Source organism: Chrysemys picta, chromosome 12 (genome assembly GCF_011386835.1).
Source record: "Chrysemys picta bellii isolate R12L10 chromosome 12, ASM1138683v2, whole genome shotgun sequence".
NCBI lineage: Eukaryota > Metazoa > Chordata > Testudines > Emydidae > Chrysemys > Chrysemys picta.
Window position 1 is genome coordinate 50,850,765 of NC_088802.1, and position 22,237 is coordinate 50,873,001.

A 22,237-nucleotide genomic window follows, 5' to 3' on the forward strand; every position below is an offset into this window, starting at 1 on the left:
CTGGCTGGTGAGTGACAGAGCAGGGCCATGACAGCAGAGCTGCAAAGGGCTCCCTGCCTGGCTGCGGGGCTGGTGACAGCCGACTCCTGCAGGTGTAAGGTGTGGGGAGGTCTGAGCACAGACCCTGCTGCTGAACAGTTTGTGCTCATGGACGGAGTCATTCAGTAGCAGGTTGGTCTCCCCGTAGCCAGGGACTCATCCTACTCTCTGGAGTCCTGGCCAGGGGTGTCTGCTCTGCCTCCCGAGGGTCTCAGCCTTCCCTGCAGTTTGCACCTCCTGGAATCAGGTGTTACTGGCTCTGTGGCAATACAGGGAGCCCTCTGCAGCTCTGCTCTCATGTTCCCTCTCCCTCATTCCTATGACTGCAGGGCTGGTGCCACCCAGGCTGCACGACACCTGTTAGCAATTGATTTTTTTTCTGGTTAATTTCAATGTTGTGCCAAAATAGAGGTTTGCCAACAAATATAAATTGAATCCTGCCAAACCTATTTATATGACTGCCCTGTTCGCCATTACGTCAATCTTTGTGTCACCCTTCAATTTTATATTTACTACCAAATCATTGATGAAAGTGTGTCAAGGTAAAAGTTCATCCCGACTCTAAGGGTTTGCCCCAGGCATATGCACAATTTAAAATCCTATTCAAGCCTTTAGAATAGGACATAAGTAGGACTTAAGTGGTGTCTAATCTTTGTACTGGCCCACTGTGCATCTCTATGTAAGGGAAAAGCTGTCAGTAATTCAAAAAATTAAATATTTTTAGGTTTATCACATTAAATAGTTGAGTTAATGGTTTCAAAATGGCTGTGGAAGATAATACAGCTGTACTTATGCCTCATGGACATAGAACTGAGTATCAAACTCATAATCTTAAATATTATGACCACAATTTTTCCAACAAGTCAATGAGTGCAGGATTAGTCTAACTTCAAAGATAAACTTTAAAAAACACTCTTTCTCAGCAAAAGAAAATCCTGATACCCCTAATTATTAAAATATATGCCGCCTTAAAAATTTGTTAATTAAATATCTGAAACATAGGTTCCCTGTTTTACTTGTGTCTCTGATGTGGAGTTCCCCAGTATCTGGTGATGACATCACACATGGTGTCAGCAGAGCAGGCAGGGCAGAAAAACACTAGAATTTTAAAAAGTACCTAAGGGAGTCAGGCACCCTTCTGCCAATGAAAGTTGGGCATCTAACTTTTGAAAATCCCACCTTGTCTGCACAGTTTGGATAATGTCTTTATTTGTTGTAAATGAAATGGAGAATGCTGAGCATTTGGGACTTGTCAGGTAAGAATAGTTTAACCATTTTGTCTAAAATGGAAAAGGATTTGGAAATTTTAATCTACCTAAGGTATTTCAAATGTTTCTATCCTTGAGTAATAAGCCTTCTCTCTCTTATCCTAAGCAAGCATTTTCAGAGTTTTTGTACCGTATCTCTGGATACATTCATTAGCTAGTCCTCTTCAGATGAAGTTTAGAATCCTTTTCTGCATAGTAGTGCCAGGTCCTGTTACACTTGAAAGGAAACTCTGCTGGAATTAGTACACTAGGCTACAATGCACTCTTGCTAATTGGGGAAAACTAGTTGCCAGTGAGAGCCTGTTTAACATATATATGGAACAAGTGCATATTATGAAATGTCTAAGCATTTGATTGTCTTGAGAATACAAGAGTCTGTGATACCTGGAAAATCAGGGGAATAGATTTCCTTTCCTTTGGATTAGACATCAGTCCACCCATCTGTGTTGAAAAGAGTTGGCTCTGTTGGCAAAAGACTTGGAGATGTTTTCTAGTATAGTAGCTTGCATAGGACTTTAGACCTATTTTGGGCTTGGGGTTAGACGTCCTTCTTAGGCATAGTACAGTTAGAGGTATTGGTACTTAAATGTGGAGAGTCCTTGATGGAAGGGCTTGCTGCACTTGCCTCTCCTACTTTCAACTGTTGACAGGATCTATTGCCCATAGGGGTTTCTTGTTAAATTCAGTGCAGTAAAGTTGTGATCTTTTAGTATGTGGATGTTTTCTATATACATTTACAAAAATATCTGTATTCATATATCTACGTGTTATAATGAAGTGATAGCAGCGTGTTTGTATTCAATATGTATATTTATATACATAAAATAAAATTAGATCAATGCTTGAAATATTGTGTTGATTTAAACCAAAGAAAATACAGACAAATAAATGTAATGAATTAAGAATTTGATTCTTTGTCCCGGGGTGCTCCACTCACTGCCAGTATGGTGCCTCCTCCTGATCACTCTGGTTTCACTTCTCTGTCTAGGTGTACTAGCTCCAAGAACCCTCTTCCCAGGGAGTGACTGCCTTTTCTCTGCAGCTTCCCCAGTCTGTAGCCCCCTTCTGGCTTTATAGGTCCCACCTGTTCCTGCACAGATGAGCCTGTCCCTAATTAGCTGCCTCCAGCCAAAAGACCCCCATTTGAAGCCTAATTAGCTGATTGGGCCCACCTGGTGCAATTCTCCTCTTGCAAGGCTAATGTGGGGATCTCAATCATATTCTTTTATATAATACAGTTTATCCATCATGTCGTAACCACAAGAGGCCAAATCTGTGGGTCCAGCCAAGCTGTGGGTGGAGGGAACGTGGCTGGGATCCTGCATTCAGCTGGCTGAGGAGAGTCGTGGCAATTCAGCATCTCTTAGAACAGCTTAAATGTTGGTCTAAGTTGTGCTAGTGGGAACAGTCCAGTAGAGAACATTCTGCTGGCCAGCCATTGCCACCCAGGACCCAGCCTGATGTGTCACTTACGAACAGCGGAGGTTGTAGGGCTAACTATGTTGGGGTCAGCTTTCTGGCTGCATTGCTCCCTGAGCAACAGAAGTAACTAGTTTTAAGTGGGAGAGCTACAGTATGGTCCAAAGTATCATTGGTCATTTTAGAAAGTTGTTTGGTAAACACAAAAGAGCTATGATACGTGGAGATATAATTCTGACAATGCTTTTCAAAGGCCATAATAAAAATGTATGAGAGATTTAAATTATCATCTTATCATCTTAGGTGAACAACTTGGCCTGTTTACAATGAACAGCAATATCATTGGTATGTTACATGGAAGCTTTTAAATAAACTACAATAAACAAATAAAAAGGCAAAAACAAGATGTTTCCAGCTTGCTGATTTGTCAGTAATAATCTTAATGATTTTGTAAGTAAAAGAATCTTTAGAAAAGGAAGTTTGTACAGAATATAAAATATGTGAATAATAGAAACCTACAAAAATAAACATGAGTGAGAGCTGAAGGACATCCTTTGTATAAATTGGAGAAACACCTGGCTAATAAATAAAAGAGCTTTTAGCATGATTTATGTGAATTATCACAAATATTAAAACTTTTTTTTCCACACTGTTTTGTTTAAAAATATAATTTTAGCTTTTTGGACAGTAATTGTTGTTTTTCACCAGCTGAAATCTTCTACAATTTTTTAAACAGTGGGTGCAGATTGAAACTGTTAATGTTTGTATGAAATAAATGGTATGAAAACACTTCAAAAAACTGTACCTGGATTTTTTTTGTATCATTTATTGAGTAGCAACCCCTCTGCTCCCCCAAGCGAAAAACTAGTTTTCTAATTATGGAAAGTAAATAATCACTGAAGGGCCTTAATATAATTTTATTCTGAAAGTGAATTAATAACTATGAGCTACTTTTTCCTTTAAAGCTGGAGATGAAAACAAAAATAATGGAAGCTAAATTTCATGAAGAAAAGCTTAAATTACAGCAGAAGCATGATGCTGATGTTCAGAAGGTAAGAAATGTTTCGATGTTACTTTTGACGGATGTACAGTACATGAATCTGTATAATATTGAATATGATCCTAATAAATAATTCAGAGCTGAATTTAGTTTCTTTAGCTTTTTCAGATTAACATTCATTTTGCTTTAAAATAAGATTTTGTTGTTTGTTGCAGTTTGCAAAAATTGATTTGAAAGGGAGATCTCCAATACTGGCATGAACTTGGAAAAGGAAAATGTTTCTGTGAAAAGTTATTTAATGTGCTACGTGATGATATTGCAGATATGGGTGTTTGAAGAAAAAATGTTTGCTTCACAACCCAGCAACTTCTGTGGCTTCATCTGATGGTGAAACTGTAAACCTGTGATTTTTGTCATTAACTAAGACCATCATCTGATTATTTTTCTTGAAACTCCAGCTTTAACTCTAGGATTCTGTTTGTAAATTTGTATTCCTTGGCTTTTATTAGTTTTAGTGTAAAGTTCAGTGCCACTTAAACATTTTCTTTTTATTTTAATTGTTTAAATGAGTCTACCAAATGCATTTTCTTATCAGTATGGTAACAGTACTTGGTTTTACTATTTTATTTTTGACACTGCTTGAAAAAGTAGGCTGTTTTAATAAATAGATTTGCAAACTGTTGAACACTTACAATTCAGTTTAACTTAGTTTATCAAACTGTTATTTTACTTTTGATTCTGCACAGTAATAAAATATCACTTCAGAATGGTTACTTTGGGCTATGTAGGATTTCTTCTGACTGTGTTGCAAAGCATCACTTTGCAAATGATTAAAAAGACTGTCACCGCCTATATTATTTATCGTATCATGTTTTTTATCGTGTTTTTACATAAGGTCACATCCTCTGAGGTACTAAGTGCTTCTTCCAAGGTGCTGATTGTCCTTAATTCCCATGGAGTTACTGGGAGTTGAGTGCTCAATACCTCACAGGATGAGGTTCATGGGGCCTTAACCTAATTTAGGCTTTACTGAGTGTCTCAGTTTTGTTTTTCAAAACTGAGTCACAGACTTGGAGGAAGTCAGTTGACACAACACTATGACACATCAAAGACTCCCATAAAGGATGTTAATATTTGGTCAGGTGCATATTTGACTCATCTGTTCTGAAAGCTTGTAAGTGTAACTGGCTAGTGAAGTTCAGAGTCTAAAGGAAACAGCTTTGTAAGAATAAGAAATAGTTGAGATGCCTTCTCATCTCCTTAGTTGTTGTTTTTTTTCAAACTGCTGTCAAGATTCCATCTTTTGAAGTTGTTTTATCATGTTGGGTATGTTTTAGAAGAAGTTAAATAGTGTTGCATTAATCCTTTAATCACAAGACCATTTAATGTAGGTGAGAGTAACATTCTGTTTTGGGGTGGCAGCGTTCTGCTTGATGTGAGTTTTTAGAATTACTATAAATTAACGTTAAAACATTTTAAACATAAATGTTAAGTTTAACATTCAGTTTATAATATTCATTAAAATAGTGTCTTAAACTGCAGCCAGAAGCATAACAACTTACATAAATGTACATCTTTTTATTTTAATATTCAGATTAGACAATACTATCAATTTAGTTTGTCTGTACAATTTCAGTGGTAAGTATATTTTTATAAATACAGAGGTGTTTGCATTTTTATAAATACAAATACTTATATAGGATTGTCTTTTGCTGTCAACATAGCAAGACAACTTATGTTGTTTAAATCTTTTTTTATGAGAATGTGGAAAGAAAAAAGAGTAAAATATTTTTAAAAAATAATCTTGATGGTTTAAGGAAAGGAAGTCCAGATGAGAGGCTTCCATATCCCTACATATCTGTGGCTTTCCTTCTGTGGCTTTCCTTCTGTGGCTTGCCTCCAACAGTAGTGCTCTCTTGGGATGGCCAGATTCATTCAGTGGAGGGAGGGAAGAAGGTTGAGATACCAGCGCAAGGAGTTGGTGGGGGTAAAGATCAGCAAAGGTGGGAAATTAGCAAATTATGCTAATGAGTCTGATAGGATCAAAGTACTTGACTGGACAGAGAGAACTGGTGATTTTCTGGAGAATGAGAGTATGGAGATATAATGTTTATGTATAACCAAAGAGTGGTTATGGACAATGAAGATAGACAAAAAGTTGTCTTGCCTTTGGATTGTAGATTCCATTGTACATAGAACACATAGTAAATCTCCATTATAGAGTACTGTCTTTGGCTTGAAAGACCCACAAAACATAGTAAAGGAATTGCAAGCAAACATATAAATGGTTTCAGAGGTAAGGTAATGGGGAGAGGGAGTTTTTAATGAGATATTAAGGGTACAGGCAGATGTATTGCTGGGAGTGAAAAAGAAAACAATTGAATACTATTAAAAGTGTCAGACATGGAGAGGAAGTTGGAGTGGGTCATCAATGCGCACCCTATATCCCCATAGAGAATGTAGTACTACCAAAAAACAGGGTAAGGACCGAAAATACTGTCCTTGCTTTTACTTTTGGAATAGCCAATTATATATTTTTGAGTGACACAACAGGGTCACTTGGTAAGATGTCTTACAGTATTTTAAAAGAAAAGAAAAAAATTGTTTACTCGCTGAATGCCGAAGTGTTAATTCATTTATAAAGAAAACGTTGCATCTTACATTTTCTTCCGTGTGTTTGTGTTCTTTGGTGGGATCCCATAGGGATTAATTGAGCATTTATCAATAAAATGTATGTTCACATTCTTGGATTGTCTTCAAAACTGTTAAATTTACTATTACACCATTATTATATTGTGTTGGGGCTGAAACAAAAATGCGGGGTCTAGTGGTTGGAGCAGTAGTCAGAGTTGGGGAGTCAATCCAAGGGTCGAAGCCAGAATTGGGAGTCGAGCTAAAGGTTGTATCCAGAGTCAGAGAATCAAGCCAAGAAATTGAAGTGTCAAGCCAAGTGTCAGAGCCAGATTCAGAGACTGGAGACAAGAATCAAGAACAGGACAGGATGGCAGGAACAGGTCCTGGAAGCAGGAACCAGGGGCAAGGTTGGAAAGCAGGGTTGAGGAGTCAGGCAAGAAGGCGGGGTTCAGGGTAGCAGCCCGGTAGAACCCAGTTACGTGGACAACTTCCTCCTCGGATTTAAATAGGAAGCCCTGACCAATCAAAACTTAGTGTGTTCCTCCAGTCAGGCCCAGGGAAACTCTCTCTGTTGTAACTTCAGGTTTCGTGGTCTCTTCTGCTCAGTTGGTTAGTAGTGAGCCACTGGGTGGGAGCAGGTAGGTGACAGTCAGTTGGGAACCCTGTGGACCAAGGTTCAAGACCTGTGGAATCGTGATGCTCTTGATGCCTTGTGAAGATCATTCTTTTTCAGAATCAGTTCTTTGTCTGTGTAACATTTTCTCTTCACCTTTTCTTTGTTTATAAGGACATTTACACTAAAATAGTATTTTTGTTGCTGAGAAGTTCATCTCCTGCTGTTGCCTGCTTGCCATCTGAATTCATCCTCTGTTTATAACCATTGCAGTTAGTTACTGTGGAAATGATAATTTCACACTTTTCATTACTTCCATGAGGCCAAAGCATCTCTTGACTACTACTCTTTTATAGATACAAAACCCTTCCACTGTTATATATCCACATATATGATATCTTTCTTTGGTTGTGGGTTATATTTTTCTTTTCAATCACAGGTTTGTTAAAGTGTTGTGAATTTCTACTACAGATTTTGGATAGAAAGAATAATGAAACGGAGGTATTGAAGACCCTCTACAAAACTAAACAGAATGAAGCTGAGGAGACTATTAGGAAGCTAGAGAAGAAAGGTGATACTACGAGAGAACTTTTTTTGCTTTCTATTTTTGTGTGGTGGTACTATATACATGAATGACTAAGGGCCACATTTTACCTTTAGGTGCATATGTTCAACTCCTGTTGAATTTCAGTAGGAGTTGTGCGCATAAATTTGCGGGCAAAGATTGGCCGTAATTTTTCATTTGACTAGGATGCTCATTTGCTTCCCTTTGCGCTCCATTTTCCATACTACATTTTTCAAGAGACAGAGTGTTCTTGTTAGGTTTAGTACTTACTGGTTTTTGAGGGGCCTAAAATACTCCATAAACAGTGTTTCTTGTGATAGAAATACTTTGAGATCTCAAATCCCAATCAGAAGTAGAAAGTTTAGTGGCACATGAATTCTAAAACTAATTTAAAATAATCAGTTTGGAACCTTGTAACAAGTTCAAGATTAGTTTTAAGCTCTGGGTGGAGAATTGAGCAACTTATTTATTCAGTGTATTTAGTCCAGCCCTACTTTATGGTTTATTTAAATCTTTATTTCAAGAATTTTGAAAAGTGACTAGTGATTTTGAATGCCTCAATATTTGGGAGCCCAGTGTGACATATCTTTAAGGGGCCTGATTTTCAGAGGGTAGATGCCCAGCTTCTTTTGAAAATTAGGATCTTTTCAGGTGCTTTAGTTGGGCACTCAAAATCACTAGTCACTTTTCAAAATTCTTAGAGAATTACATGTAAACTACTATTGTTTTTCTGCTGTTCTGGTACATTTAAGAAAAATTGGCAGCGCATAAAATCTTGATGCAAAGTATTTAGAGTTGCAATGTTTTTATATTTTCTTTAGGTTCTTAATTTTCTTATGTTACATACTTACTGAAGGTTTTACAGAATTCTGTATATTAATGTTTTCACAGAGAGAGAAAAAAAGTCACCAGGAAATATTTTATAAGTAAACAAAACCACAGTGGAAAGAGAACATCCCATATTTGTTTAAATATCCAGTTTTATGGCATGGAATTTAATGTTACATTTGTAAGGAAGTTATCACACAAACAAAATAATTTTTTAAAGCACAAAAATATCAGAAAGTGATATCAGAAAGGAAGACTGGAGTTATCTTATTGCATTTGTTGCCAATATTGGAAGAAGACGTCTCTTGAATTGGTTTATTTTCTTATTTTTTTTGACAGTTCAGACCCTTGTTCGTGAGTCACAAGTTGTCAGAGAGACTAAGGAAAAGCAGATTATGGAGTTAAAGAAGTTGTGTGAACAAAGCACAGATTCTTTGAACAATGACTGGGAGAAAAGGGTAATGGATAACACTTTATTTGCTTTAAGTCTGAAGTTTTCATTCAGTAGAAATGTAGAAAGATCAAATGTACAATTCATCATATTGATAATGATTAATTTAAAAAAATTAAAAGGGACACATGCTACATCTGAAATTATTTTTCTGTATTCTCTGTGCTCACTTTTAGAGTAACGCTGCCAGTTTTTCTTAATATATTTTTCACCTAAAATAGATCTTTGTAAATTTGACCTACTACAAAATGTTGCCATTTTAATTTGTATCCACCACCATCACTACACCTAGTCCTCCAAAATATACAAGCAAATCCCAGTCTTTCTTTGGAGGCTATCTGCAAGCCCTGTCTTTTCCTTTTGACAAACCCATTTGCCTGGTTATACAAGGAAGGTGTCCTGTTGCATTCTTCTGGTGACAGTTTATCTGATGTGGATTTTTTATCTGTTGAACTGTGGCTGCCCATAGCCACAATGACTCTTTTGAACAGCTATTTGTGCAGGGACACTTAAATTGTTCAATAAAAGTTTTATTTACTTTTAGGCTTAAGGCATCATCAATGTGTGATGAGACAGATGTATCACAGTACAGCTCCAGCCTTGCCACAATATTGTTGAGACAGTGTGCTGTTAACCCACTGGAGAGGGAGGAAGGTCGCCCCAAAGTCAAGGTGCCTCCCTTCCCAGAGAGGATGTGGTTAATTTTATGTCTTGGCACCTGGACCTATGAGCCAAAGGCCTTGTTAGTTTTTCTTCTTGCTTTGGAAGAGAACTTGCTCATACATTTTGTTTTTCCCAATAGCAAAGAACCTGAAGCAAGAATGCTCAATGTTTTGTTTCTTACAAAAACAGTATTTTGACCCCGAGTTCATCATACTTGCTCTGCATGGACAGTTAACTAGCAAGTGCTATGCCCAAAGCTGCCATTGTCATCAATGATACAAGTACACAAACAAGGATGCAAACAAAAATGCTATGTTAATTTTAAATCCACTAAAAACACAGGAGTGGTGTAAAGGCACCTTGGGGAAAAAAGTGATAGTCCAGTGTTCCAAGACAATACAATAAAGATGGATAGGTAGAATATTTTTATAGTGTACATGAAAGTTATTTCATTTTGTCCTTCTCAAGTCCTTTTTTTCCTTTGAATAGACGTTAACCTTTGCAAACTCACATCATTACTGTCCTTTGTTGTATAAGGAGCCAAGTTGTTGACAGGAGACTCAGCATATTTTGCTGATGTAGTGTTGTAGAACAAACTAGAGGCTGTTTCCAGCATGATTTAGAGTAAAAAAAACATGTTGCTTCGTGTAACATTTACTTTAAAAAAATGTAATCAGGTGTTCTCTGATTTTGTGCTTACTGAAAAGGCCTTTTTTTCATCTGTCCCAAATTTTTAATAAAGAAGACCTAGATAGCCATAAAATAAAGTTCTTTTTCTCCTGATAGTAAATATTGAGCCAATGATAAAATCATGTTAGTTGCTTTCATTGTGTGAAGTTCCATGCATCGTTTGGGTAAGAAGTAACTGCTACAAGGACAGGTTTCAAAGTAGCAGCCGTGTTAGTCTGTATCCGCAAAAAGAACAGGAGTATTTGTGGCACCTTAGAGACTAACAAATTTATTTCAGCATAAGCTTTCGTGGGCTACAGCTCACTTCTTCAGATGCATAGAGTGAAACACACAGACAGACGATACTGTCCTATAATGGGTATCCATTAATTTTTTTTAACTTTGGTGGTCATTTTAATATTCCTGCGTGTAAGGATTGGTACTTTTTAATTTCTACTTTCAGATTATTTTTAAAAGCATGCTAACGACAATTGAGTTTCTTGCAATTGAAAAATAGATTCATTTTTCCAGCACTGACTTTCCCCCTCTATACAGTTTTAATATTTTCATTCTGACAGTTCTGGGGACTTACATTGTCCCTGTTCACAGTAGACTTGATGAAGAGGTGGTCCTGAAGAATATCATCACTGCATAAATTTGCATAAAAATCATAAGATCAGCATTTCCAGTATGTTTCAGGCACCTGACAAGGAGACTGACCACTGCTGTGGTGTTTTTATTTAAAAAATAAATATGTATAAATTAATATGGTTTTAACAGATTTCAAAGTGTCATTACCCACATTTTTGTGACATTGCATGTTCTTTAGGTCATTATCGTGAGTTAAATGGGCATGTTTGAAACCTGAGCAACACACTGTAATGGTTCATACCATCAATCTGCCAGACAGGATCTGGCCAGTTTGACATAAAATTATTGCCAAGGTGCCTTGTTAATCAATTTAGATTTGAAGGTCCAAATTTTTAAATATATTTAGGTGCTTAGGAGGCTAAATCCTATTGAAGCCCTTTTTAAGATGAGATTTTTGCTTTTAAATCAGTTAGGTGTTGCAATGCTGATGCAGCAACTCCTTAATACCTCTACAAATCTGGGGGCTCTAGCTCTTAACCCAGAAATGTATGCACTTAGTGTTAAAATGGAAGTACACCTCACTCTGATATAACGCTGTCCTCGGGAACCAAAAAATCTTACCGCGTTATAGGTGAAACCGTGTTATATTGAACTTGCTTTGATCTGTCGGAGCACGCAGGCCCCCCCCCCCCCCCCCGGAGCGCTGCTTTACTGTGTTATACCCGAATTCGTGTTATATCGGGTCGCGTTATATTGGGGTAGAGGTGTAGTGTGTTGGGCGGTATAGTGTGGTAGCTCAGACTGGCGTCACAGATAACACTCTCTAATTCAGGTAAGTGGATAGTTTTGTTTCCAGGGTCCCCAGTCTCCTACATTTTGAGACGTACTGTTAGAAGAAGGAAAGAGCAAATTATTTGTATAGTAGAAAATTTACAAAGTTTGTACATTAGTAAGTGGTTCAATTTCAATATTAAAATGAATACAAGATCAACAAAATTAATGGCAAAAACCACAAATATATTTTCAATGTTCTGTAAAAGGTAAATATAAATTGGTTGGTGTATTTATATTTAAGATTCTTTCCTTTTTAGTTCTGTAGCAGTGATACAGAAAATCTTATCATGTATTAATAAGGGGGGAAATGATAAGGTTTTTATTCTAAAGGTCAGAAAAGTCAGCTGTACAGTTTTATAAGTCACTCAATAGCCTGGTGATATTTTTTTTAAATATAGCTCCATAATGCTGTGGCAGAAATGGAAAAGGAAAAATTTGATCTTCAGAAGAAACACACAGAAAATATCCAAGAACTGCTTGAGGACACAAATGCACGTCTTAGTAAAATGGAGACAGAGTACTTGGCACAGACAAAGGCAACTGTAAGTTTTTTATATCCAGATCATGACCACAAATATGAATTGCAATGTTCAGGTTTTGTGCACCTGTGCATTTTGGAATGCTTATTTTTCTTAAGACATAGTGTATCAGAAAGTATTGGGGAAAAAGTTCAGATAAGAATTATTTTTATTTTGTCCCTCCACAAAAGTGTGCATAAAGACTGTGGGGCTGAAAAACATTTTTGACAGACTTACACTACCATGCTACAATGCTATGACATTGCTTCATCAAAGAGATAGTAGAAGTAACACTATTTCATTTCAAATGTCTAGGCAGTTATTTTTTTCAACAGAGTCAGATTAGAAATGATTGAATCTCACTTCCCTGCTTCTTTTAACAAAAGTAAAATTGTGAATTCTAGGGTTTCTGAAAGGTGCTGGACTGGTAGCACTGGAAGCTAAAATCCAGTGCAATGTGGACAGTTCCAGTGCAAAATTCTTCAGACTTAACCATTAATATGCCTTTGATCTGGAGGGAGGATAATCTTTAGGAATGAAGATGATTCAGTCTCCATCTTTATTTAGTCCTTGGTTTATCTGCTGAGACTAATAACAACTGTATTTTTTGGGATGGAGGTTGTTAATTGAAGTTACTCATTGATAAGGAATATGACTGAGAGCGCCCTTTCATTACAGTAGGCAACCAACTTTCTTTTCTTTAACTGGAAAAAAAGACTGAGTACATACTGTAAATGCTTTATGAAAATGTTTCCTATTATTAATTTTACTTTCTCACCATTCCTCCTTCTAGCTACTGCTTTTCCCTATTCATGAAGCTGAACTTTTCCTCTTATTTTCCAGTTCTATTGGTTTACGCCAAAATAAGGTGGTTGACACTTTGTCTATGAAAGTCTTGAGAGTTATCATTTTGCTCAGCTACTCCTGTTGTCATATAAGCATAACCATAATCTATTGTTGTTTGATAATGCTTAATGTGTCCAAGTCATTTTATTAGTGCTTTATGTCAGGGATTTTGTATGTGTGGTCCTTAAGAGTGTTTTTAAGAATTACTCCACTAGAACAAACAAATATTAAATGAAAAGCTTCTATTTTGACATTACCTATTTTTTTCAGTTAGCATAATGAGTCCATATAATGCAGAGAGTATAGAAATAGCAGGATCCTTTTTCAGGATACATCTTTTAAGGGTAGGTATTCCAGAAGTCATCACACATCTCCCTGTAATTGCTCATCTTTAGAGATCCACCATCACAGTTATAATCTTTTCAATGTAAAGCCTGGGCGAAACTCACTGAAATCCATTAATGCAGCTACCTCATGAATATGCTGAGAGATGTAAGTGGGTACTTTTAAGGGCATGTCTACACTACAAAGTTAAGTCGACTTAATTTAAGTTGACATTCAGCCGCTGCAGTAATTAAGTCAGTTGAGTGTGTCCACACCCCACACATTGTGTTGGTGGAGTGCATCCTCATTAGCGGTGCTTGCATTGATGCCCAGAGCATTACACTGTAGGTAGCTATTCCACAGTTCAACTAGCCACATGGGGTTTTGGGATGGGTTTGCAATGCCGCATGAGACCAAAACGTTGTCATGGGGAGAGGATGGGACCATGGCTTCAACCTCCCATGATGCAGTTTCCTCCCTTCCTCTCTCCCATATGATATCAATGGCAAACAACCCATGTTTCTTCACGCCTTTTTTTTGAAAGTCTGGCTTAGGCACATGTATGTCATAGCCTTAGAAGCATGGACCTCGCTCAGCTGTGCACTCTTGTGAGCATTACAAACACCTTAACCTGCAGCGTTTCCAGAGCCGAGACAGGAGCTGCCGCACAGAACATAGAGATGTTATTCAAGCAGCCCTGATGCAAGCCATAGAACAAAACAGTGCCTGGTTGCTGCTGACAGCTGTGCAGCAGCTGAACATGGTGAAGCACCATTTCTGGTCCCAGGAAACAAGCACTGACTGGTGCGATCTCATGGTTATGCAGCTATGGGATAATGAGCAGTGGCTGCTGAACTTTCGAATGCGGAAGGGCACTTTCCAGGAACTTGGTGCAGTGCTTTCCCCAGTCCTGAAGCACAGCAGCACTAAAATGAGACCTGCTCTAACAGTGGAGAAGCAACGTTCAGGACATAGTGGATGGTTTTGCTGCGATGGGGTGCCCTAACTGCGGTGGGACAATAGATGGCACGCATATCCCTATCTTGGCACCAGAGCACCTTGCCAAAGAGTACATAAACCAAAAGGGATATTTTTCAGTGGTGTTGCAAGCACTGGTGAATCACAGGGGGCCTTTCACTGACATCAGCATGGCATGGTCAGGAAAGGTGCATGAGGCACACATTTTTAGGAACATAGATCGGTTCAGAAAGCTGCAATCAGGGACTTTATTTCCAGATTGCAAAATAACCATTGATGATGTTAAAATGCCAATAGTGATGCTGGGAGATCCAGCCTGCCTCTTGCCCCCATGGCTCATGAAGCTGTACACCAGCCACCTGGACAGCAGTAAGGAGCGGTTCAACAATAGGCTGAGCAAGTACAGAATGGTGGGGGAATATGACTTTGGACATTTAAAGGGTCACTGACACAGTTTGCGTACTAGACCTGGAAGCAATATCCCCATTGCTATCGCTACCTGCTGTGTGCTCCATAATAACTATGAGGCAACGGGAGAGAAGTTTCTGCATGGGTGGGGCGTGGAAGTGGATAGGCTGGCAGCTAATTTTGAATAGCCAAATACCAGGGCACTAAGAAAGCCCTGCATCTCCGGGAGGCTTTGAAACCCGTTCCAGTAATGAGCCACAGTAATGTTTGCTGCTTATCTGCGTTGTGCCTTCCCATACCATTCCCTCCATTGCATCAGTTTTCCTGTACCTCCCTGCTCCCCTCCCCCAACCTGAATGCTAGGAATAAATAAAGAGTATTTCATTATTGAAAATTTGGCTTTTATTGCACAAACCTAAAAAAAAAGAACAGGAAAATTATTTAACCTTGGGCAAACAGAGTGATAAAATTGGGAGGGGAGAAACCAGGTCAGCTTGTCTGTGAAAGCACAGAAGTCTTGCCCACCAAAGGTCTTTGAATGGCCACCTTTTGTTCTTAGTACCCTCCCCCACCGCTTCCTGGAATGTTTGGGGGAGGGGGATTGGGACCAGGTCAATATTTGCAGGCCATTGTGCAGGGGTTGCAGAGGGAGTGTAGCCTCAAGCTGTTATTCTTGTAGCTCAACCAGACGCCTCAACATGTCTGGTCCTTCATAATCCACAGCATCTCATCCTGCGTGGCACACTCATGCTCCTGGGATGCTCTCCACATCCAGTTTTTCAGACCATTAAATCCTGTAGGCTCTGAGCTCTGTATCAGCTGTCCTGGAGGTGTTCGTTACCTCATTGAACATGTCATCATGCATTCTCCTTTTCCATCTTCTAATCTGGGAAAGCCTCTCCGCTGGTGTGGAGAATGTTCTGAAGGCCCAGTGGTATGGGCGATGAGTCTTGTGCTGCAACTTGTGGGAACCCTTGTTGGGAGTGCAGGTGGACAATTCCATCTCCCCTCAGCAACATAGATGTTGCTTTGAGACCAGGGACCAACGTTAAGCCTCCCAAATTGTGGTCTTTGTCCAAGGCGGCTCTTGGAGTTGGGGGTTATGGCCACAAGAGAACACAGGAAGCCCACCCCTCTTTCCATTAATGCTGCTGGTAGCAGTCACCCTAGGCTTTCAGATTCCGAGATCAACGCCTGTTCCTGCCACCCGAACCTCTGGCATGTTAGGGAAACTGTGGTTGAGGGGCCCGGAAATCACCATGGTTGGGGGATCACATGCTCTATCGTTTGCGGTACAAGCACTTGTAATGGAAACGTCCCCCGTCTTCTCAGGTGACCCTATGTGTAATGGAGGAGGCAAGGGAGCAGATGTTGCAACCATGTGGGTACAGACCTGGTTCTTATGCTGCTATGTTGTGTACTGCACTGATTCCAGCAGATTTAATACTGGGAGTGGCATGGGAAAGTGTTCTACTGTGCTGGAAGAAATAAAGCAATCCTCCCCAGAAACCTTCTGCAAAGGATTGCTGAGTACCTCCATGAAAAAGTGTCGTGGAGATCTCCATAGAGGATTCCAAGACCATCCCTGTCACATATCAGGGGGCGCCTTCTGCGCAGCTGGAATGGCCACTGGGAAGCAGATACCTACTGCACTTCACTTTTTCTTCATATTAAACATAAAATATAAGAGCATGTAACCCCTATAGTTCGATTGGAATTCAGAAGCAGAATGTTGGTCAGAGAATGTGAAACCAGGACAAGGGAGTCAAACAGGAACTTCCTGAATGGCCCTACCACTAGGTGCTGAAATAGTCACTAGCCTCCCTGCCCCTTCTAAAGCATTTATCCAGTATCATATAAGGCTTATTTTCAATGTGCTGCTGTTTACAAACCGAGTCATCTTCCTAATGTTCATGCTTGGAAACTCCCATAGACAAACATTTCTAGGAAGCTTGAGAATATCTTTCTTCCGCTAGCACATCCCTTGCACCCTTCTCAGCTAAACAACACATTAAAGGATATACTGATGAGCCCTCAGTTTTCACTTCTTGGGAATAGCTCTGTCATTTTTCCTAGTGATATGGAGTTGAACTCCTTCAAATCAGTGAGTTTTTGAGACAGAGAAAAAGGCTATTTCATCCAGTTCCCACTCTGTGCCATCCTCTTTAAAATTCCATTCTCTCATCCATTTATATTGTTCCTTCTCAGTCACCTGGATCGGCAATGTCTATGGAAACTTGTAAAAACATGAATATAGAAAAGTTATAGCTAAGAGCAATTTGCTTGGCTTTCAAGGCTTTCCTTCCTCACTTAATGGAAAAGTGGTCCAAGTGTTGATGGACAGTACCACTGTGACACGTTGCATTTCATCAACAAGGTCGGGGATGTGGTTTATTGTCTTATCCAGAAGCAATTTAACTTCTGAAGAAGCTTGCCACATTTATTGCTGTCCATCATCCAAGGGAGGACAGTGTCTTGGCAGTTAATCTAAACAGGAATTTATGTCCAACACAAATGGCAACTGAATTGTACAGTACTTCAAATGGTTTTATACAGGTCCATATTTGTATTGAAGGAGAATGCCAATAGTGACTCCTCACTTCTGGTCCAGAGGAGGAAGAACTTTTATTTTTCTCATTAGACTTGTACACCACTTAAAAGGAAAAGTCTATCCAGTATCTCTAGGAGGTGCTCTTAACATTACTCAAATGTATATACAAAAAAAGACATCCACCTGACAATGTTTTTTTACTAGACTTGATTTTTGAGGTTTCTCTTTTCATTTCTTGCAATACTCTTCCTTCCAAGGATAATCAGGAAGATGAAATGGGAAAGAGTTTGGATTTTATTAACAGCTTTGAAGAGGGCATATCAGCGTTGGTACTTGGACTTCTTAGTCCTGGCAGCTGACTCCCCAATTCAACTCCCTTCTCTTCCCACCTCCTGCTTGTCACACACCAGGTACTTTAACTGGGTCCAGTATAGGGTTACAGGGCTTCCACCATCTAACTAATAACTCTCGTATCCTCTTTCCGCAAACAGGGTAGAGGATCCCAGAGGGGGACCTCGGTCTGTGAAGACTTGAGGTCTCCTTTTCTTGCAGAGACACAAGATTCACCAGCGAAATGGGAGCTGACCCTTTTAGCCTTTCTCCACATTGGAGACGGTCTGCAAGTTGTGACATAACTAAAATTTCTTCTTATAAATTCTTAATATTAAATTCCAAAGTCCTACTCCTTTTAACTGTGCCTCTATGATGCTGTGAGGAAGGCAAAAAGGCCCACCAGGCCTCTGCCAATTTGGTCCAATGGGGAAAAGTTCCTCCTGATAACAGAACAGGCAATCAATGAGACCCACAGCATCCTGAAAATATGGCTTCTAAACTATGACAACATGGAGGGAGGAGAGGGCAGGGCAGCTAAAGGGCGAAAGAAGCCTCAAAAGACCAAGAAAGGGTTTAAAGTGAGGGCCAATCAGCTCCTGGCTGACCAGTGAGAGCTGGAGAGCTCATAGAATCATAGAAGATTAGGGTTGGAAGAGACCTCAGGAGGTCATCTAGTCCAACCCCCAGCTCAAAGCAGGACCAATCCCAACTAAATCATGCCAGCTGGGCCTTAAAAACCTCCAAGGATGGAGATTCCACCACCTCCCTAGGTAACCCATTCCAGTGCTTTACCACCCTCCTAGTGAAATAGTTTTTCCTAATATCCAACCTAGACCTCCTCCACTGCAACTTGAGACCATTGCTCCTTGTTCTGTCATCTGCCACCACTGAGAACAGCCTAGCTCCATCCTCTTTGGAACCCCGTCTTCAGGTAGTTGACGGTTATCAAATCCCCCCTCTCTCATCGCTTCTGCAGACTAAATATGTCCAGTTCCCTCAGCCTCTCCTCATAAATCATGTGCCCCAGCTCCCTAATAATTTTCGTTGCCCTCCACTGGACTTTCTCCAATTTGTCCACATCCTTACTGTAGTGGGGGGCCCAAAACTCGATGCAATACCCCAAATGTGGCCTCACCAGTGCTGAATAGAGGGGAATAATCACTTCCCTCAATCTGCTGGCAATGCTCCTACTAATGCAGCCCAATATGCCTTCTTGGTAACAAGGGCACACTGCTGACTCATAGCCAGCTTTTCATCCACTGTAATCCCAGGTCCTTTTCTGCTGAACTGCCGCTTAGCCCGTCGGACCCCAGCCTATAGTAGTGAATGGGACCCTATCCCTATCCTCCAGCGTATCTACCTCTCCCCGCAGCTTAGTGTCATCTGCGAACTTGCTGAGGGTGCAATCCATCCCATCATCCAGATCATTAATGAAGATGTTGAACAAAACCGGCCCCAGGACCGACCCCTGGGGCACTCTGCTTGATACCGGCTGCCAACTAGACATCGAGCCGTTAATCACTACCCATTGAGCCCGACGATCTAGCCAGCTTTCTATCCACTTTATCATCCATTCATCCAATCCATACTACTTTAACTTGTTGGCAAGAATACTGTGGGAGACTATATCAAAAGCTTTGCTAAAGTCAAGGTATATCACGTTCACTGCTTTCCCCTCATCCACAGAGCCCGTTATCTCATCATAGAAGGCAATCAGGTTGGTCAGGCATGACTTGCCCTTGTTGAATCCATGTTGACTGTTCCTGATCACCTTCCTCTCCTCCAAGTGCTTCAAAATGGATTCCTTGAGGACCTGCTCCATGATTTTTCCAGGGACTGAGATGAGGCTGACTGGTCTGTAGTTCACCGGATTCTCCTCCTTCCCTTTTTTAAAGTTGGGCACTATATTTGTCTTTTTCCAGTCACCTGGGACCTCCCCCGATTGCCACGAGTTTTCAGAGATAATGGCTCTGCAATCACATCCGCCAACTCCCAGAGGACCCTGGGATGCATTAGATCCAGACCCATGGACTTGTGCATGTCCAGCTTTTCTAAATAGTCCTTGACCTGTTCTTTCACCACTGAGGGCTGCTCACCTCCTCCCCATACTGTGCTGTCCAGTGCAGCAGTCTGGGAGCTAATCTTGTCTGTGAAGACCGAGGCAAAAAAAGCATTGAGTACTTCAGCTTTATCCACATCATCTGTCACTAGGTTGCCTCCCCCACTCAGTAAGGTGGAGAGTGCGAGCCTTGCACTGTGCTTCTACCCCTTCTTTCCTGGTCCAGTCAATATCTCTGCACGGTCAGGGGTGTGTGTGTGTGTGTGTGTGTGTGTGTGTGTGTGTCGGGGAGGAGGCAATCCTTGGCTACACGCCAGCCACATTGTGCTGGTCCACCATCTCAAATGGCCCATATAGCTGGCTTAGCTGGTGGTCTGGGAGAATCTCTCTTTGGAGTACTGTACGTACTATTACTTAATCCTCTGAAGTGGAGCTCTGTACAGGCAATATACAATGAAAGAGGCGGCTTCTTTAGAGCCTTTGGTTATAGATTTTGAATATGTAGAAGGAACTATACATTTGGGGTGGTAGTTTTTATAACCATGCCTCAAATGTTCAGCTCCATGGGGGAGCATGTGTGTGGAAGCAACAGTTGCTTCTTTTGAGAGGGTACTCATTTTGTCATTAAGGATAGTGCCCACCCAGAAGTGTGGAATTATACAGGCAGTGTATTGGAAGACCAGCAGTTATTGGGGGTAACTTTCTTTGCTCAGTCTAGCAGTGATAGACAATCCTCCAAGGAAAGAAGCAGTAGGCAACTAACCTTCACCTAGATGTGTTCTAACACAGTTGGAGAAGAAAAGAGTTCATTCTGAATTCCACATAAATTCTTACAAACCTCAAGGGAACTCCCTGTGTATCGTTAAAATACTAAAAGGCAGATAATTTGAAAGTCAGTTGTGAACTGTATTTACTATACACTGTATACACAGTTTATAAAGTAAATATTTGTTAGCAAAAATCAACAAGTCCCTTTCAAAGAGGTATCTTGTACTTTTGTCATCAAGATGAGACATTAAAGAAAAGTGATAGTTTGAATGAGCTAAAGGGCAACGTCAAACTTTATTCTGTCATTAATGAATGTTGAATTGAAAAATTAGCATTCAGACCTTGTCATAGGCAACAGTAAATACGGAGAAAAATGGACACAGTCTGTCAGCAGGATTGAATTTAAGAACCATCAAAAGCAGACAGATCTTGCTGAGCAGCTCCTGATTTAATAATTAAACAAGGTAGAGTTCAAGGCATGGCTTAAGATGAAAGACTAGACTGTCACTGAAAATTAGTTTCTCTTTTTTTGTTGTTTTAGATTTTTTTCATTTTTCATGGCGTTTCATACTGTCAGGAGTGCCATTTATTGTGAACAAGTGAATTGGCTGAATGATATAACTCTTGTCAATGTTATAATACAAGTGTTTCCCCCACTAAAACAAACATTTATTTATTGGAAAAAAATATATACTTTGGGTGCAGATAGCAATGGTTATGAAGTGTGTGTGTGTGATTTAGCATCAATAATTATAAAACACTGAAGCAAGAATGGCTTACTAGCTATGGAAACATTTTATGAAAATTTATGAAAGCTTTATGAAAAGGGGTTTTTGGCAGTAGTTTTATTACATAAGTAGCCATCTCTCTCTCTCTCTCTCTCTCTCTCTCTCATATATTTTCAGCCATCTCTGCCATAGACCTTACTTTACCATTATCCATAGCAGTTGTCCTGTGGTAAGTGTATATGTAGGAGGATATTTGGGAAAAAGAGAAGGACTGGGAATGTGTGCACACCATGCAAGTGATTAATTGCAAGATGAGTTAATGGTCTAAATCATCAAAGTCAGCAGAGTCATTCTGGACTTACATCTGTGCAACTCAGAGAAGAATGTTTGGGGGAGGGGTTTGGGGTATGTAATATCGCTGAGTCAGCCAACTTGAGGTCCTGAAGAGTGATGTCTTCTCCTAGAAGCTGAATCTCACCTGTGTTATCCAACCAGCCACTTCAGAGAGTTGAAAGCATAGTGTTGCTCCTTAAATTATTTCCCCCCCAGAACACTCATGCTGTATATTTTACTAGACTGTGACTATTTGTGGTAAAAGGCCCTTAATAGTTACATCTCATAATTTGTGATATTCCGTAGTAAGAAATATGCTGTGCTGCTAAAAGGCATCTTCACCTCCTAACATTTTAAATAATAATTTGGGTGAATATTGATGCTTAATCTTGACTGAGTTTTTTTTATTTATTTTTGTTAAAATACAGAGGAACTCACAGTCCCTAACCTGAGGAGTTTACAGTGTAAATTAAATGGATAATTCAAAATGGATTGAGAGACCCAGAGGAAGGCTCTGATTTAGCGCTTTTGTGTCTTCTTTTTAAACATTTGGGTGATAGTGTTTTCCACTGACATGGGTTAGTGTTTGTCATGTTAAAAATGTTTTGGGAGGGACATGCTTCATAAGTGAAAATGCAAGAAGAGGGAATTCCTTATGGATGGGTGACAGTAATTTCAAATTATAAATCTGTAGAAAAAACTCCTAAGGAGGGCCAAAACAAGTCAATAGTTTTGGAAGATCCTTGATGACTCTTGTTTGTAAATTGAGAGTGAAATCCGCCCATAGCGTATAATATGAATACCCACTGTGGTTAGA

General features: G+C 39.8%; 1 protein-coding gene across 5 annotated transcripts in view; it reads left to right on the forward strand.

Moving 5' to 3' along the window:
- CEP112 (centrosomal protein 112) overlaps nucleotides 1-22,237 on the forward strand; it is a 288,186-nt gene that overhangs the window by 58,389 nt on the left and 207,560 nt on the right. For 4 of the 5 annotated variants that reach the window (XM_065563658.1, XM_065563656.1, XM_065563660.1 and 1 more), the window contains exons 9-12: nucleotides 3,692-3,778; nucleotides 7,445-7,544; nucleotides 8,706-8,824; nucleotides 11,973-12,116. In XM_065563658.1, coding sequence (XP_065419730.1) covers nucleotides 3,692-3,778; nucleotides 7,445-7,544; nucleotides 8,706-8,824; nucleotides 11,973-12,116 — 450 coding nt within the window. The remainder of the gene's footprint in view (nucleotides 1-3,691; nucleotides 3,779-7,444; nucleotides 7,545-8,705; nucleotides 8,825-11,972; nucleotides 12,117-22,237) is intronic. The other variant, XM_065563659.1, reaches the window with a different exon arrangement.